The sequence below is a fragment of the Choloepus didactylus genome, chromosome 3 (genome assembly GCF_015220235.1).
Source record: "Choloepus didactylus isolate mChoDid1 chromosome 3, mChoDid1.pri, whole genome shotgun sequence".
NCBI classification, from domain to species: domain Eukaryota; kingdom Metazoa; phylum Chordata; class Mammalia; order Pilosa; family Megalonychidae; genus Choloepus; species Choloepus didactylus.
The window spans coordinates 117,840,054-117,855,778 of NC_051309.1; the positions used below are offsets into that span (position 1 = coordinate 117,840,054).

Here is a 15,725-nt window from a genome sequence, read left to right on the forward strand (position 1 = left end):
TTGGACTGTTACTGATGTTCTCACAAACACTGAAGACTGGTGGTTTGGTACACCAAGCCCTCTGTCTCGGGGCTTGCCCTTATGAAACTCGTTGCTGCAAAGGAGAGGTTAAACCTGCTTACAGTTGTGCCTAAGAGTCTCCCCCTGAGTACCTCTTCGTTGCTCAGATGTGGCTCTCTCTCTCTCTCTAAGTCAGTCACCTTGGTGGGTGATCTTGCTACCCTACCCCCTACGTGGGACCTGACTCCCAGGGGTGTAAATCTCCCTGGTGACGTGGGATATGACTCCCAAGGATGAATCTGGACCCAGCATCGTGGGATTGAGGGTATCTTCTTGACCAAAAGGTGGAAGAGAAATGAAACAAAGTAAAGTATTAGTGGCTGAGAGATTCCGGGTGGAGTCGAGAAGTCACTCTGGTGGACACTCTTATGTACTATATAGATAACACTTTCCAGGTTTCAATGCATTGGAATGATGCAGTCAATTAGCGAAACTATCAAACTACAACCCAGTAGTCTTGACTCTTGAAGATGACTGTATAACACTGTAGCTCACAAGGGGTGACAGTGTGATTGTGAAAGCTTGTGGATCACACTCCCTTTATCCAGTGTATGGATGGATGAGTAGAAAAATGGGGACAAAAAAGTAAATGAAAAATAGGGTGGGATGGGGGGATGATTTGGGTGTTCTTTTTTACTTTTATTTTTTATTCTTATTTTTATTCTTTCTGGTTAAGGAAAATGTTAAGAAAAATAGATTGGGGTGATGAGTGTACAACTATATGATGATATTGTGAACAGTTGACTGTACACTATGGATGATTGTATGGTATGTGAATATATCTCAATAAAACTGAATTAAAAAAAATGCCCATGCCATATTTTAAAATAATAGGAAAAAAAAAAAAGTATATCTATCTTTCTTACTAGGAGCAAATAAATTACCTTTTGCATGTCACATACCATCTCTCAATTGAGAAAAAGTCTTGACAGAGCAAGACCTGAGTCCTGGGCTAGAATGGTACCAACCTCCCCCTGGATTTGCTGATTAAGATGGCATTTTGCTTGCTGCATTTTTTTTTTTTTTAAGCTGACAGATTTGTCATGTGTCAGTAAGGAATGGTTGAGAAGAAAGATATAGGGGAAAAGAAATAGAGAAAGAATAAAGGGACAAAGGAGGAAGAAAAGATAAAAGCATGCTACATTGCAAATACATAGCCGGTATAAAAACCATCAGATTTTTAAAAGCACAAATTTGATTTTGCAGAGTTTTCCTCTTTAAGGGGCAATGTTGAATGGAATCAATGTGAGCAAGAAGACTCATAAGCAAGTATCTCTTTCTATAACTAATGTCAGCAGTAGGACTGGAGGGTTATTCTTACCATGTTTCAGATGTAGGCAGCTGTCATTCTTGGACCTGTACCTGCAGAAAATTGTGTCTTTAACAAATTTTTATTGAAGAGGTATTTGCACATTCCATATACGTAGTAGCTACAACATCATGAGGATTCAATTTGCTTTACTTGTTGTGGTTCTTATACCAGCCATTTTTTGTATGTGAAGTACAAGTAGTGGTCTTATTCTTAATGAAAGAAAAAAGGAAAATAAATAGGACCTCACTGATGCCTTGAATTAATGAACAAGAAAGACAAACCCTATCACCATGTTTTATATTTAAAAAATTCAAAGCCACAGAAAAGATTCTCAAGCATGTTGTATAATCATCATAGAAATTATAATTTTAAGGAATTATGCAAAGAGTAATAAAGCATAAGTGTTAAAGTAAAGAGAACACACTCAGAGAACAGAAGTGGGAAAAAAAATCAACCACAGTTCACAACCAAGGTTTCAGGAGGTAGGGTTTGGGGAAGGGGCTTTTAGATGTACCTTCACATAGGCACATTTAAAAGAAACGTTGCTGAAAATCTTTTAAAGAATTTCAGGAAGAACAGCAGAGTTAAAGAATCACAAGTTTTGTGACAGGAGAAAGCAGCGTGGAGAGAGAGGCAGAGCACTTTAAGAATGTACTTGTCAGAAGCCTGGAGACAGACTGCAAAGTCTCAGGGTGCCTACCTGATGTCGACTCCTGCAGTTTCTCTCTCTTCCTCTTCTTCTTCTTACCCTGGAAGAAGACAGGCAGCATGTCAGGCCACAGACTGTGCTCTGAATACGTGGATGAATGTGACATGAAAGTGCGGGCAGGCGGTCAACAAAAAGAGAAAAACAGCTCATTCTCTCTCTCTATATCCCCCTCTCTCCTTGTCATCTCTACCTAGAAACCCAGAGTCACAGAGGGTGACAATGAGAGAAAATAGTCTTATCCCTTTGTGACCCTTGACTCTAGCTCCATGTTTAGTATTGCCAGCACTGACACTACCAGTCACACCCACGTGCACAAGGATAACGCTGCCCTAGGGCTGCGCAGCCAGGAGTGTCTTCAAGGAAAGCCTGCTTATGGGGTATTCCTTTTACCACCCACCATACTCAAAACCCCATACTTGAAAAAACAGGGTGAGTTCACCATATTCACAGTAACAAGGGTGCTTCCCGAAGACCTGCAGTCCATGGCATAGCAAGACATAACCAAGAATAGAGGCAGGAGGGTTTAAGACAGGACTTGAGAAAATGCAAGATAATTTCAAAGCCTTATTTCCAGCAATTAAAGACCTTGCTTCCAGAGACAGACCCAATAACATGGATACAGATGTAGTTTTAAATCCATTTCAAGATCATCTTTATAACAAATTTTAAAACTTTAGCTTCTATTTATAGTGTTCTAATTTTCCATTTTTTTTCTTAAACACTAGTTTCCCCTCAAAAATTAACTTTAATAGGGCATGGCCAGTCCACCTCTATGAATAGTAAATGACCAACCTGGGTTAGATGGGATTTTCAAATAATCGTAACAGAACACATATCACATCCAATATCTTTATCTTAAGTCTGCTGTAATAAGCACATTAACAAATAACCAGAAAAAAATAAAACTATAAGGCTATATTGAATATATGGTATGAATATATAAAAGTATATATATTTATGCACCTTAAGATATTTTTTCCTTCATGTCACATGACCAGTGAGGCTTTAAAGTTTTAAAAAGTCAACAGAAACTATTTCTGCAAACATTGAAGTGAATAGCAGATGTCAATGACCCACGGAAATGGCATATCCAAAAAATAATCTCTTCTTTGAGATTATTTAAAGGCACTTTGAGGTGGGGGGCAGGCAGAGAAAGCACAAGCTTCTCATGGCCATCCACTATCTTCCTTCAAATGGAATTACGGTGTTTTTCAGAAAGCACTAGAAGGTTGTTTCATGTGTCTGGAACCTTCTTCCTCCTAATTGCCTTTTGACACTCATCTTACATGTATCTTCCAGGAAACTTCTCTGCCCAAACCATGAGGGCATAGCTGGGGTTCCTGTCTGTGCTCACCCCCAACCCTGAGCTCACCCCCCAAACATAACCCCTCCCAGGGGCTGTAGTGTCCATGTCCCTGAGCCCCTTACCCCATGGCTGTCAGCAGGTAAGGGTGCCTTCTGGGTCTCTCAGCCCATCTCTGCCACCTAGCAAATGCCTAGGCATGATGTGTTATAACTTGACTGCCTTTGTGAAATAACCTATTTGTATTCCAAATATGAACAAGCATTTCAAAACCAACATTTATGATATACAAAAAGACTTAAGAAGTTTGGATTCAGTAGTATCAACTTACACACACAAAAAACAAAATTTCAATATGGTAAATGTTAAAGTATTTTTCATGAAAATTATATAAAATATATCTTACTGGGAAGCACTAAGGACTAAATTTAAAAGCTCTAACAATACAAATATTTGGCTGATCTCACCCAAGAAAATGTGTACATTGTTGACTTATGAAAACTTAATTTATTAGCCAAAGTTATAAAAACAAAAATTGTAGTATCTGTAATGTCATAGACTAGGGCTTTTTAATCTTAAATCATTGAGATATACATTTAATATGATCTCAGTGCAGATCAGAATAGCATTCTGACACAAAATGCCTTGTTTTGTTTTGTTTAAACTATTCCAGTACAGTTATATTAAGAACAATATCTTAAGTTGAAATTGTTACCACTTGATTGACTTCTGTTTGGCATAATTTTGGGGCCTTAGCAATTAATAGGCTTATTTTGAGTATTATAAAAATGTACGCAACAAAGCTGGGCTTTACCCCTTCATACAAGGGGACCCTAAAATCAAGTTTTGCAAAACTATTTCCTTTAAAAATTGTGCAGAAGAAAATATAAATAAATTCACATTACAGTGTCTTTCTTTAAAACTCCTTTTCATCTCTCTGTGTGCAGTGAGTACAACAGAGAAAAGAGTAAAAGAGGGAGAGAATATGTGTGGGGTTTTTTTTTTTTTTATCTCTTTTTAAAAGTTAAAACTCATTCCTTTACCTAAAGATCAGAAACAGAAACTTAACTCAAAGACATTCAGCAACCACTGTTCAATCTACACAAATCCACAACACAGCAAAGCTCTCACACGGGTCAAAGAGGAAAGAAAGGTCAGCTCTTCCCTTCTTGGCAAACCACATCCAAAAGAGATCCAGGACAGGATTAGGACACTTTTGAAACCCTTTGGGTGGGAGACTCCTTCCCACTTTAAGGGCTCTATCCAGACAGATGGTAATCACAGCCAAGAAGACAGAAGCCCAATTCAGAGGAAATTCTTCAACTAAAGGGCCTTCTTAAGAAGGCACTGGAAGACTGAGCTAATCCACTCAGGAGAATGGAAACTGCCAAGTCAGGCAGAGCTGGGTGTAAATCTCAGCTTACCCACTTACTACATGGCCTTGGACAAATTACTTAACCTCCCTGATCCTCAATTTCCTCATCTGTACAGAGGGATAATGCTATTTATGTCAGAGGATTGTCATAAGGATTAGAAAATAACACACAACGCATTTAAAACAGTTCCTGACCCTCAGTATATGGTAGATGCTTTGAAACAACCAAAACAACCGCTTAGGAGGGGTGACCCAGCTGTTACTTATAAGTATGTAACTAAACAGCAGGACTTGTACGTCCTATATCACAGGTGATTTCAATATTTGAGCTCAAAATCCTGACTAGTAAAGTGACTTTTTCTTCAGTGCAACCCCTTCTCAGAATTAAGTTTAGATGTGTGTTCAGAAAGTTTGATGTCTCACTGTACAAGATGGATCACTTCAGACATGCAGTCTAACAATCTCTCATGGGACGAAAAGCCCCAAAGTAGCAACGACGACGACTTCACATTAAATTATATATTGATTAATGGTGTCACGTTTTTCCCCTTCCTTAAAGGGAAATTATACTTATATTTAAGACTTTCCTTGTTGGTATTTCTAATGCTAGTCTCACATGGAACATGAGAAGGATCATCAAACCTATAAATTATTCAAAGAGTTTTAATAGTCAAAAATAATTCTTCTTTATAAACTATGATCAAATTTCAAATATACACTTATAACTTTTTTAGAAATATTCTTTGCCATGTTAGTAAAATTGTCCAACTCCATAGTAATGAAAGAAGTGTTGAATTAAAATGAGATATTTCTTGCCAATAAAACCAGTACAACTTAAAAATATGGTAATACCTACTCTGCTTGAATAAAATACATAATGGATGTAAGGGTACTTTAATATGCAACAAAATTATTTTCCCTAAGTTCTGATTAGTTTGTGGCAAAACATTCACTTAAATTGTAAAATGATACAATGCTTTTGAAAAGCAATTTGACAATATGCATCAAGAGCCTTAAAATATTTATATCCTTTAATTCTACAATTCCAGTACTGTGAATCTATCTTACAGACATCATAGTCCTAAATAAAAGAAAAAATTGTTATGCATAAATATGTTAATTGCAGGATTATTTACAATTGTGAACAAATAGAAAGCAACTTAAATGTCTAAAAGCAGGACAATAATGGCTAAGAAAATTGTGACATTCATTCAATGTACAGTCATCAGAATTGATATTTACAAACAATAAGCCATAATATAGCATATATCTATAGTTTGTTATATGTAACAAAAGAAATATGACACAAAAGTAAATATCCATATGCAAACATTTATATTTATTTCCAAGAAAAAAATAAAAGCGTATGACAGAAAAATACTAAGAAGAAATATACCCAGTTGTTACTAATGCTACCTTTATATAGTGGGATTATGGGCTTTGCTTTTTTTAATGATCTTTTTCACCAACATTTTAACAGTAAGTTATTACTTTTCTCATTAAAAAAACTTTGCTTTGAAAAAGAACGCATGAGCACCCATTCCCAAACTAAATAATTATAATAATTATCTCAAAGCTTTCATAATGCAACATATCCACAAAACTTTTATGACAAAGTTCATTAACTTCCAAAAATAAGAAACAATATCAGCATTGTACACACCCTAAAACACATTTCTTTCCTGAAAGCAAAAGGGAAAGAGAATGAGTGAAAGTAGAGAGTTGTTGGTATACAGAAGGGGCTTACATAATTGTCTCTTGCAGACCAGCCTGGATAAAGCTGCATATGTAGCTGTCTTTCCTTCCGTGCTAATTCATAATATTTAGCCTGCTCTTCACGAGAGAGAGCATGCCACTGAAATGAAAGGGGAAAGAGGAAAAGAATCAAACAAAAGCAAGCAATATAGCAATAGCATTATATATTTCATGTTTCAAACACTGAAAAATGAAAATATTAAGCATTTAAACTTTGATGTATTTTTAAATGGCAAAAGAAGAAGTGCTGAAGAATTCCATTTGCAGCCTGGTGGAAACAGTGAAATTCAAACTTTGGTTTCTTTAACCTGTTCTCCAACATCATATGAAACACATCGTCAAACAAAGCACCCAAAGGAAAATGATCTGTCACCCACCCTTGCTCTCTTCCAATATAAATTAAAAAGAAACTTAACTTGTGAACCTTAACACCCCACTGAGCCTTTTTTTTCCCACTAGTTTGTAGCACATTCTGGTATCTGAGCTCAAGTACCATTTATTTATGCAAAATGTGATAATTTCCAGATGTTTTTTTTTCATACAGATACACCCTCTCCTCACATGGACACTTTATCATTCTGCCACATGAAGAGTCTGAAACACTGAAAATAATGAGCTTGCATCATATGATCCTGTCAGTGGAGCAAGACATTAGTCACTCAGTCTTCTCACCATCTCCTCACACTTCCATAAACATGAATTATCTATATGAAGAATGCTGGAAACATTGTACAATTACAGAAGCACATTTCAGAGCTCTGGTTTTTACCTTCTGTGCTAGTTTGCTAATACTGCTGGAATGCAAAACACCAGAAATGGATTGGCTTTTATAAAAGGGGGTTTATTTGGTTGCACAGTTACAGTCTTAAGGCCATAAAGTGTCCAAGGTAACATATCAGCAATCAGGTACCTTCACTGGAGGATGGCCAATGGTGTCCGAAACCTGTTAGCTGGGAAGTCACGTGGCTGGTGTCTGCTCCAAAGTTCTGGTTTCAAAATGGCTTTCTGCCGGGAAGTTCCTCTCTAGGCTGCAGTTCCTCAAAAATGTCACTCTTAGTTGCTCTTGGGTGTTTGTCTTCTCTTAGCTTCTCTGGAGCAAGAGTCTGTTTTCAACGGCTGTCTTCAAACTGTCTCTCACCTGCAGCTACTCTCTCAGCTTCTGTGCATTCTTCAAAGTGTCCCTCTTGGCTGTAGCAAGCTTGCTCCTTCTGTCTGAGCTTATACAGTGCTCCAGTAATTTAATTCAGACCCACCCTGAATGGGTGGGGCAACACCTCCATGAAAATTATCCAATTAGAGTCATCACCCACAGTTGGGTGGGGTGCATCTCCATGGAAACACTCAGAGAATCACAATCTAATCAAAACTGATATGTCTGCCCACACAAGATTATATAAAAGATAATGGTGTTTTGGGGGACATAATACATTCAAACTGGCACACCTTCCTTCTGAAGGAAAGCAAGGGGCATTATCTACATTTGTTTTGCCATCTATAATTTGGGATTGTAGTATCTAATTTGGACAATGTAGCACATATCCTTCACTTTCCATTTCCATTTTACATAACTGATATATTTACATATCATATGTAGCAAAATAGTTAATAAAGGGATTCCAGGTCTCTCTTTTGAATTTTAAAAGGCTTACATTTGCACACTGCTCTACACACATTTGCAAGCAACTTGCCACAGATCTCAGGAAACAGTTTTCAAGTATTTTCCCTACTTCCCAAATGCCAGGCTCTACCAACAAAACCATCCTGGAGGACTGGCTGTGCGTTGGAGACCCACTGGCCGCCAGGCGAAGGCTGAGGAGGCTGTGGTGCAGGACAGGAAACGCTCATTGAAGCCAGTGCTGGAGAGCTGATTGGCCCATTCACAGCCTTTCTGCATATTGATTTGTTTCCCTGTTCTTGTTTTAAAAAAGGATAGAGGGAGTTTTAAGATGGTGGATTAGGAGAGACAGAGCAAAAAAACATCTCCATGAAAAATACTAGAAAAAAGACAGAAAGTGATCCAGAACACCAGTTCCAGCAATGCACCAGCTGAACAAGGTCTGCTAAATCCACAGGGATTGTGCACTTGGTGAAATCAAGAGTCTGCATTCCGAAATGAGTGAGTGAGCCTGCTGGAGAACCGGCAGCCACACCGCGCTTGGGATAAACTGGGGGATGGTGTTTGGAGATGTAGTAGTTTAAAAACCCCAAAGTGGCTGCAGATCCGGCAGTGAGAACTCTGCAGTGCAGCATGGCGGGAAGGGCTTCCCACAACCTGTGCACATGCCTCAGAATCTGGCATGGCCGATAGCCTTTCGCACACCTGCAGCTAACTGTCCCAGAGCTAGGAAGGCAGAGGTCCACGAAAAGGAGGAAATTACCACACCCCATACAGCCATCTTTTCAACAGGCCAGAGCTACGCCACACAGCCCAGCGCAGTGGGAGTGCTTCCCACAACCTGCACACATGCTTCAGTATCTGGTGCGCATGATAGCCTTTTGCACACCCGCAGCTAAATGTCCAGCAGCTACGAAGGCAGATGTCTGCGAAAAGGGGGAAATTACCACATCCCATATAGCCGTATTTTCAGTGGGCTAGGAACACCTCTGGCAACGCAGGGGCCCACAGCTTCCCTTGGAGACTGCACTCACCTGTGACACAGCAGTCATCCCTCAGCGGAGGCCCTAGGAGGGCAAGGCTTGGAAGACAGAACTGTATGGAAGTCCCAGGACCATACACCAGTACCAGGGACTTGTGGGTCTGTGGCAGAGACAGAGTGTGGGGAGACTAACTGAAAGTTTCGACTCCTACAACAGCTTTAAGTCTCTAGGAACACCTGGGAGATTTGATTATTAAAGCCAACCTCCCTTCCTAACCACTCAGACACTCCTCACATTCAGGGTAGGCAGCACCAAAAATACATGGAAGTTTGGTGCACCAATTGGACCCCTGCAAGATTCAGACCCCCACTTACCACAAAGACAAAGTTGTGGGGAACTGGCTTGAGGCGAAAAGGTGGCTCACGGAAGCCAGAGTCAGAGAAAGTGCATTCCACCAAGCTGTAGCTCTGACAGATCAGAGATACTTGTTCAAATAAACCTGCATATCCTAAAAGAACGCTAACACGATAAGCATATCCAAGGGGCCAAAAACAACAGAAAATTTTAAAGCATATGAAGAAACCAGAAGATATGGATAACCCAAACCCAAACAACCAAATCAAAAGATCAGAGGAGACACAGTATTTGGAGCAATTAATCAAAGAACTGATGACAAACAGCCAGATCATGGCACTGAATATAAAGGACATGAAGAAGACCGTAGAAGAGCATAAAGAAGAATTGCAAGAGTAAATAAACAAGACGATCTTATGGAAAGAAAAGAAACCATTGATCTCAAATTAAAAAGATTCTGGATACTCACAGTACTAGATTAGAGGAAGGTGAGCAGTGAATCAGAATCAGTGAGCTCGAAGAGGACAGAATGGAAAGTGAAAGAAAAAACAAAAGAATGGGGAAAAAAAATAAAAAAAAAATTAAAATGGATCTCAAGGATATGATGGACAACATAAAAGCACAAATATAAGAATCACTGGTGTTCCAGAAGGAGAAGAGAAGGGTAAAGGTCTAGGAAGAGTATTCAAGAAATTGTTGAGGAAAATTTCCCAAACCTTCTAAACAACAAACACACAAATCACAGATGCCCAATGAACTCCAGACAGAATAAATCCAAATATACTCTGATCAGATTGTCAAATGCTGAAGAGAAGGAGCAAGTTCTGAAAGTAGCAAGAGAAAAGCAATTCACCATTTACAAGTGAAACAGCATAAGACTAAGCAGTGACTACTCAGCAGCCACCGTGGAGACAAGAAGACAGTGGCATGACATATTTAAAATTATGAAACAGAAAAACAGCTAACCAAGAATTCCTTATCCAGTAAAGCTCTCTTCAAATTTAAGGGAGAACTTAAATTTTTCACAAACAAATGCTGAGAGAATTTGCTAACAAGAGACCTGCCCTACTTGAGATACTAAAGGGAGTCCTACCAACAGAGAAACAAAGAAAGGAGAGAGAGATATGGAGAAAGGTTCAGAACTAAAGAGATTTAGTAAGGGTATGTTAAAGCACATTAAGAGAGAGGGGGGAAAAATGTATCTGACAAACATAAACCAAACGACAGGATGGCTGATTCAAGAAATGCCTTCACAGTAATAACACTGAATGTAAACAGATTAAACTCCCCAATTAAAAGATACAGATTGGCAGAATGGATTAAAGAATATGAACCATCAATATGTTGAATACAAGAGACTCATCTTAGACACAGGGACACAAAGAAATTGAAAGTGAAAGGATGGAAAAAAGTATTTCATGCAAGCTACAGCCAAAAGAAAGCAGAACTAGCTATATTAATTTCAGGTAAAATATAGTTTAAATGCAAGGATGTTATGAGACACAAAGAAGACCACTACATACTAATAAAAGGGACAATTCAACAAGAAGAAATAACAATCTTAAATGTTTATGCACGCAATCCAGGTGCCCCAAAATGCCTGAGAAAAACATTGGCAAAACTGAAGGAAGCAAAAGATGTTTCCACAATAATTGTGGGAACTTCCGTACATCACTCTCTCCTATAGATAGATCAACCAGACAAAAGACCAATAAGGAAACTGAAAACCTAAACAATCGGATAAATGAATTGGATTTAATAGACATATATAGAACATTACATCCCAAATCACCAGGATACAGAATCTTCTCTAGTGCTCATGGAACTTTCTCCAGAAAAGACCATATGCTGGGACATAAAATAAGCCTCAATAAATTTAAAAAGATTGAAATTATTGAAAGCACATTCTCTGATCACAATGAATATAATTAGAAGTCAATAACCATCAGAGACTTAGAAAATTCACAAATATCTGGAGGTTAAACAACACACTCCTACACAATCAGTGGGTTAAAGAAGAAACAGCAAGAGAAATTGCTAAATATATACCGAAGAATGAAATTGAGAACACAAAATAACAAAACTTATGCGATGCAGCAAAGGTGGTATTGAGGGGGAAATTTATAACTCTAAATACATACATTAAAAAGGAAGAAAGTGCTAAAATCAAAGAACTAATGGGACAACTGAAGAAGCTAGAAAATGAACAGCAAACTAATCTTAAACCAAGTAGAAGAAAAGAAATAATAAGGATTAAAGCAGAAATAAATGACATAGAGAACAAAAAAACAATAGACAGAATAAATAACACCAAAAGTTGGTTCTTTGAGATCACTAAGATTGACAAGCCCCTAGCTAGACTGACAAAATTAAAAAGAGAGAAGACCCAAATAAACAGAGTAATGAATGAGAGAGGTGACATTACTGCGGATCCCAAAGAAATTTTAAAAATTATAAGGATACCATGAACAACTATATGCCAACAAACTAGATAATGTAGAGGAAATGGACAATTTCCTGGAAATACATGAACAACTCAGACTGAGCAGAGAAAAAACAGAAGACCTCAACCAACCAATCACAAGCAAAGAGGTTCAGTCAGTCATTGAAAACTTCCCACAAATAAATGCCCAGGGCCAGATGGCTTCACAGGGGAATTTGCCAAACTTTCCAAAAAGAACTGACATCAATCTTACTTAAACTCTTTCAAAACATTGAAGAAAGTGGAACACTACCTAACACATTTTATGAAGCTAACATCACTCTAATACCAAAACCAGGTAAAAATGCTACAAGAAAGGAAAACTACAGGCCAATCTCCCTCATGAATAGACGCAAAAAGTCTCAACAAAATACTTGCAAACTGAATCCAAAGACACATTAAAAAAATCATACACCATGACCAAGTGGGGTTCATCTCAGGCATACAAGGATGGTTCAACATAAGAAAATCACTCAATGTATTACAACACATTAACAAATCAAAAGGGAAAAATCAAATGATCATCTCAATAGATGATGAAAAAGCATTCGACAAAATCCAACATCCTTTCTTGATAAAAACACTTCAAAAGATAGGAATTGAAGGAAACTTACTCAATATGATAAAGAGCATACATGAAAATCCCAAAGCCAGCATAATACTCAATGGTGAGAGACTCTAAAATCAAGAACAAGACAAGGATGCCCGCTGTCACCACTGTTATTCAACATTGTGCTAGAAGTGCTAGCCAGGGCAATTTGGCAAGACAAAGAAATAAAAGGCATCCAAATTTGAAAGGAAGAAATAAAACTGTCATATGATCTTATATCTGGAAAACCCTGAGAAATCAACGACACAGCTATTAGAGCTAATAAACATATTTAGCAAAGTAGCGGGATACAAGATTAATGTACATAAGTCAGTAAAGTTCCTATATCCTATACACTAGAAATCACCTAACTGAAGAGACACTCAGCAAAAAGATTCCATTTTCAATAGCAACTAAAAAAATCAAGTACCTAGGAATAAATTTAACCAAAGATGTAAAAGACCTATACAAAAAAAACTACATAACTTTACTGTAAGAAATAGAAAGAGAACCCTAAAAAGATGGAAAAATATTCCTTGTTCATGGATAGGAAGGCTAAATGTCATTAAGACAATTCTCCCCAAACTCATCTACAGATTCAATGCAATCCCAATCAAAATTCCAACAATCTATTTCACAGACTTGGAAAAGCTAGGTATCAAATTTATTTGGAAAGGGAAGATGCCTTGAATTGCTAAAAATATTCTCAAAAAGAAAATGAAGCGGGAGGAACTTACACTCCCTGACTTCGAAGCTTATTATAAACCCACAGTAGCCAAACAGCATGGTACTGGCACAAAGACAGACATATTGATCAATGGAATCGAATTGAGAATTTGGAGATAGACCCCCAAATCTATGGTTGACCGATGTTTGATAAGGCCCCCAAAGCCACTGAACTGGGACACAGCAGTTCAACAAATGGGGCTGAGAGTTGGATATCCATACCCAAAAGAATTAAAAAGGACCCCTACATAAAAATTAACTCAAAAAATGGGTTAAAGACCTCAACATAAGAGACAGTACCATAAAACTCCTAGAAGGTAATGTAGGGAAACCTCTTCAAGACCTTGTATTAGGCGGTTACTTCCTAGACCTTATACCCAAAGAACAAACAACAAAAGAAAAAATAGATAAATGGGAACTCCTCAAACTTAGAAGTTTCTGGACCTCAAAGCAATTTGTAAAAAAGGTGAAGAGGCAGCCAACTCAATGGGAAAAATTTTTGGAAACCATGTATCTGACAAAAAGACTGACATCTTGCATATATAAAGAAATCCTACAACTCAATGACAATAGCACAGACACCCCAATTATAAAATGGGCAAAAGATATGAAAAGACAGTTCTCTGAAGAGGAAATATAAATGGCTAAAAAACACATGAAAGAATGTTCAGACTCATTTTATGAGATGCAAATTAAGACCACAATGAGATATCATCTCACACCAACTAGAATAGCTGCCCTTAAACAAACAGGTAACTACAAATGCTAGAAAGGATGTGGAGAAATTGGAACTCTTAATTCATTGTTGGTGGGACTGTATAATGGTTCAGCCACTTTGGAAGACAAGACAGTCTAGCAGTTCTAGATCTAGAACTAGATATATATAGAATCTAGATACAGAACTAGATATAGAGTTATCCTTCAACTAGATATAGAGTTACCCTTCGATCCAGCAATCGTACTTCTTGGTATGTACCCGGAAGATCTGAAAGCAGTGACACAAACAGATATCTGCACTCCAATGTTCATAGCAGCAATATTAACAATTGCCAAGAGATGGTAACAACTCAAATGTCCTTCAACAGATGAGTGGACAGAAAATGTGGTATATACACACGATGGAATACTATGCGGCAGTAAGAAGGAACAATGTCGTGAAACATATGACAACATGGAATAACCCTGAAGACATAATGCTGAGCAAAATAAGCCAGGCACAGAAAGATACTGTATGTTAACACTAATGTGAGCACTGTGAAAAATGTAAAATAAATGGTGTATATTGTAGAATGCAGGGGACCTAGCAATAGACAGCAAATAGTGAAGGGGGAATGATAACCTAATAAGAACAGATAAATTATCGTGGGTAAACTTAATGTTCTGGGAATACTAGACTGACTAAGGTTTGTTAATTTCTCGTGGGTATGGTAGGATCAAGTTCTCAGAAATGTAGTTATCTTAGGTAACCTGTTTTTCTTGCTCCTTTGCTGGGTTATAGTCTGTATATTTTCTTGGGGGTAGAGTAGGAACATCTTGGAATTAATGTTATTTTAAGTTATTTGTTTTCTCTTATTCCTTTGTTTTAGTTTTGTTTGAAACGTTTTTTTTTTTAATTGTCTTTTTTTTAAATTTTTTGATAAAGTTAATTTAAGAAAAAATGAAAAAAATATGCAGAGCACCCCTGAGGAGTTGGGGGAGAATGCAGAGGTGTTGGGCTTCCTCATCTGGATGGTTGCTGATATTCTCAGAAACATCGAGGACTGGTGGTTGGTTTGACGCGCCCTCTATCATGGGACTTGCCCTTAAGAAGCCTGTTATTGCAAAGGAGAAGCTAGGACTGCTTATAATTGTGCCTAAGAGTCTCCTCCTGAATCCCTCTTTGTTGCTCATAAGTGGCCCTCTCTCTAGCTAAACCAACTCAGTGGGTGAAATCACTGCCTCCCCTCCCCTGCGTGGGATCTGACACCCAGAGGGTGTAAATCTCCCTGGCAACATGGAGTATGACTCCGGGGAAGGAATCTGGACCCAGCATCGTGGGATGGAGAACATCTTCTTGACTAAAAGGGGGATGTGAAATGAAAAGAAATAAAGTTTCAGTGGCTGAGAGATTCCAAATGGAGTCGAGAGGTCACCGGTGGGCACTCTTATGCACAATATAGACAACTCTTTTTAGATTTTAATGAATTGGAATAACTAGTAGTAAATACCTGAAACTACCAAACTACAACCCAGTAGCCTTGAAGCTTGATGACTGTATAACAATGTAGCTTACAAGGGGTGACAGTATGATTGTGAAAGCCTTGTGGATCACACTCCCCTTTATCCAGTGTATGGATAGATGAGTAGAAGAATGGGGGCAAAAAACTAAAGGAAAAATAGGGTGGGAGACGGGGACAATTTGGGTGTTCTTTCTTTACTCTAATTTTTTTATTCTTATTTTCACTTTTTTGGTACAAGGAAAA

General features: G+C 38.0%; 1 protein-coding gene across 5 annotated transcripts in view; it reads right to left on the reverse strand.

Annotated features, from left to right (window-relative positions):
* LEF1 (lymphoid enhancer binding factor 1) overlaps positions 1-15,725 on the reverse strand; it is a 159,010-nt gene that overhangs the window by 15,521 nt on the left and 127,764 nt on the right. For 3 of the 5 annotated variants that reach the window (XM_037830430.1, XM_037830429.1, XM_037830431.1), the window contains 3 exons: positions 6,507-6,614; positions 2,073-2,121; positions 1,382-1,422 (listed from right to left, as the gene is read on the reverse strand). In XM_037830430.1, the coding sequence (XP_037686358.1) occupies positions 1,388-1,422; positions 2,073-2,121; positions 6,507-6,614 (192 nt within the window). In that variant the 3' untranslated portion in view covers positions 1,382-1,387. The remainder of the gene's footprint in view (positions 1-1,381; positions 1,423-2,072; positions 2,122-6,506; positions 6,615-15,725) is intronic. The other 2 variants (XM_037830433.1, XM_037830432.1) reach the window with 1 other exon arrangement.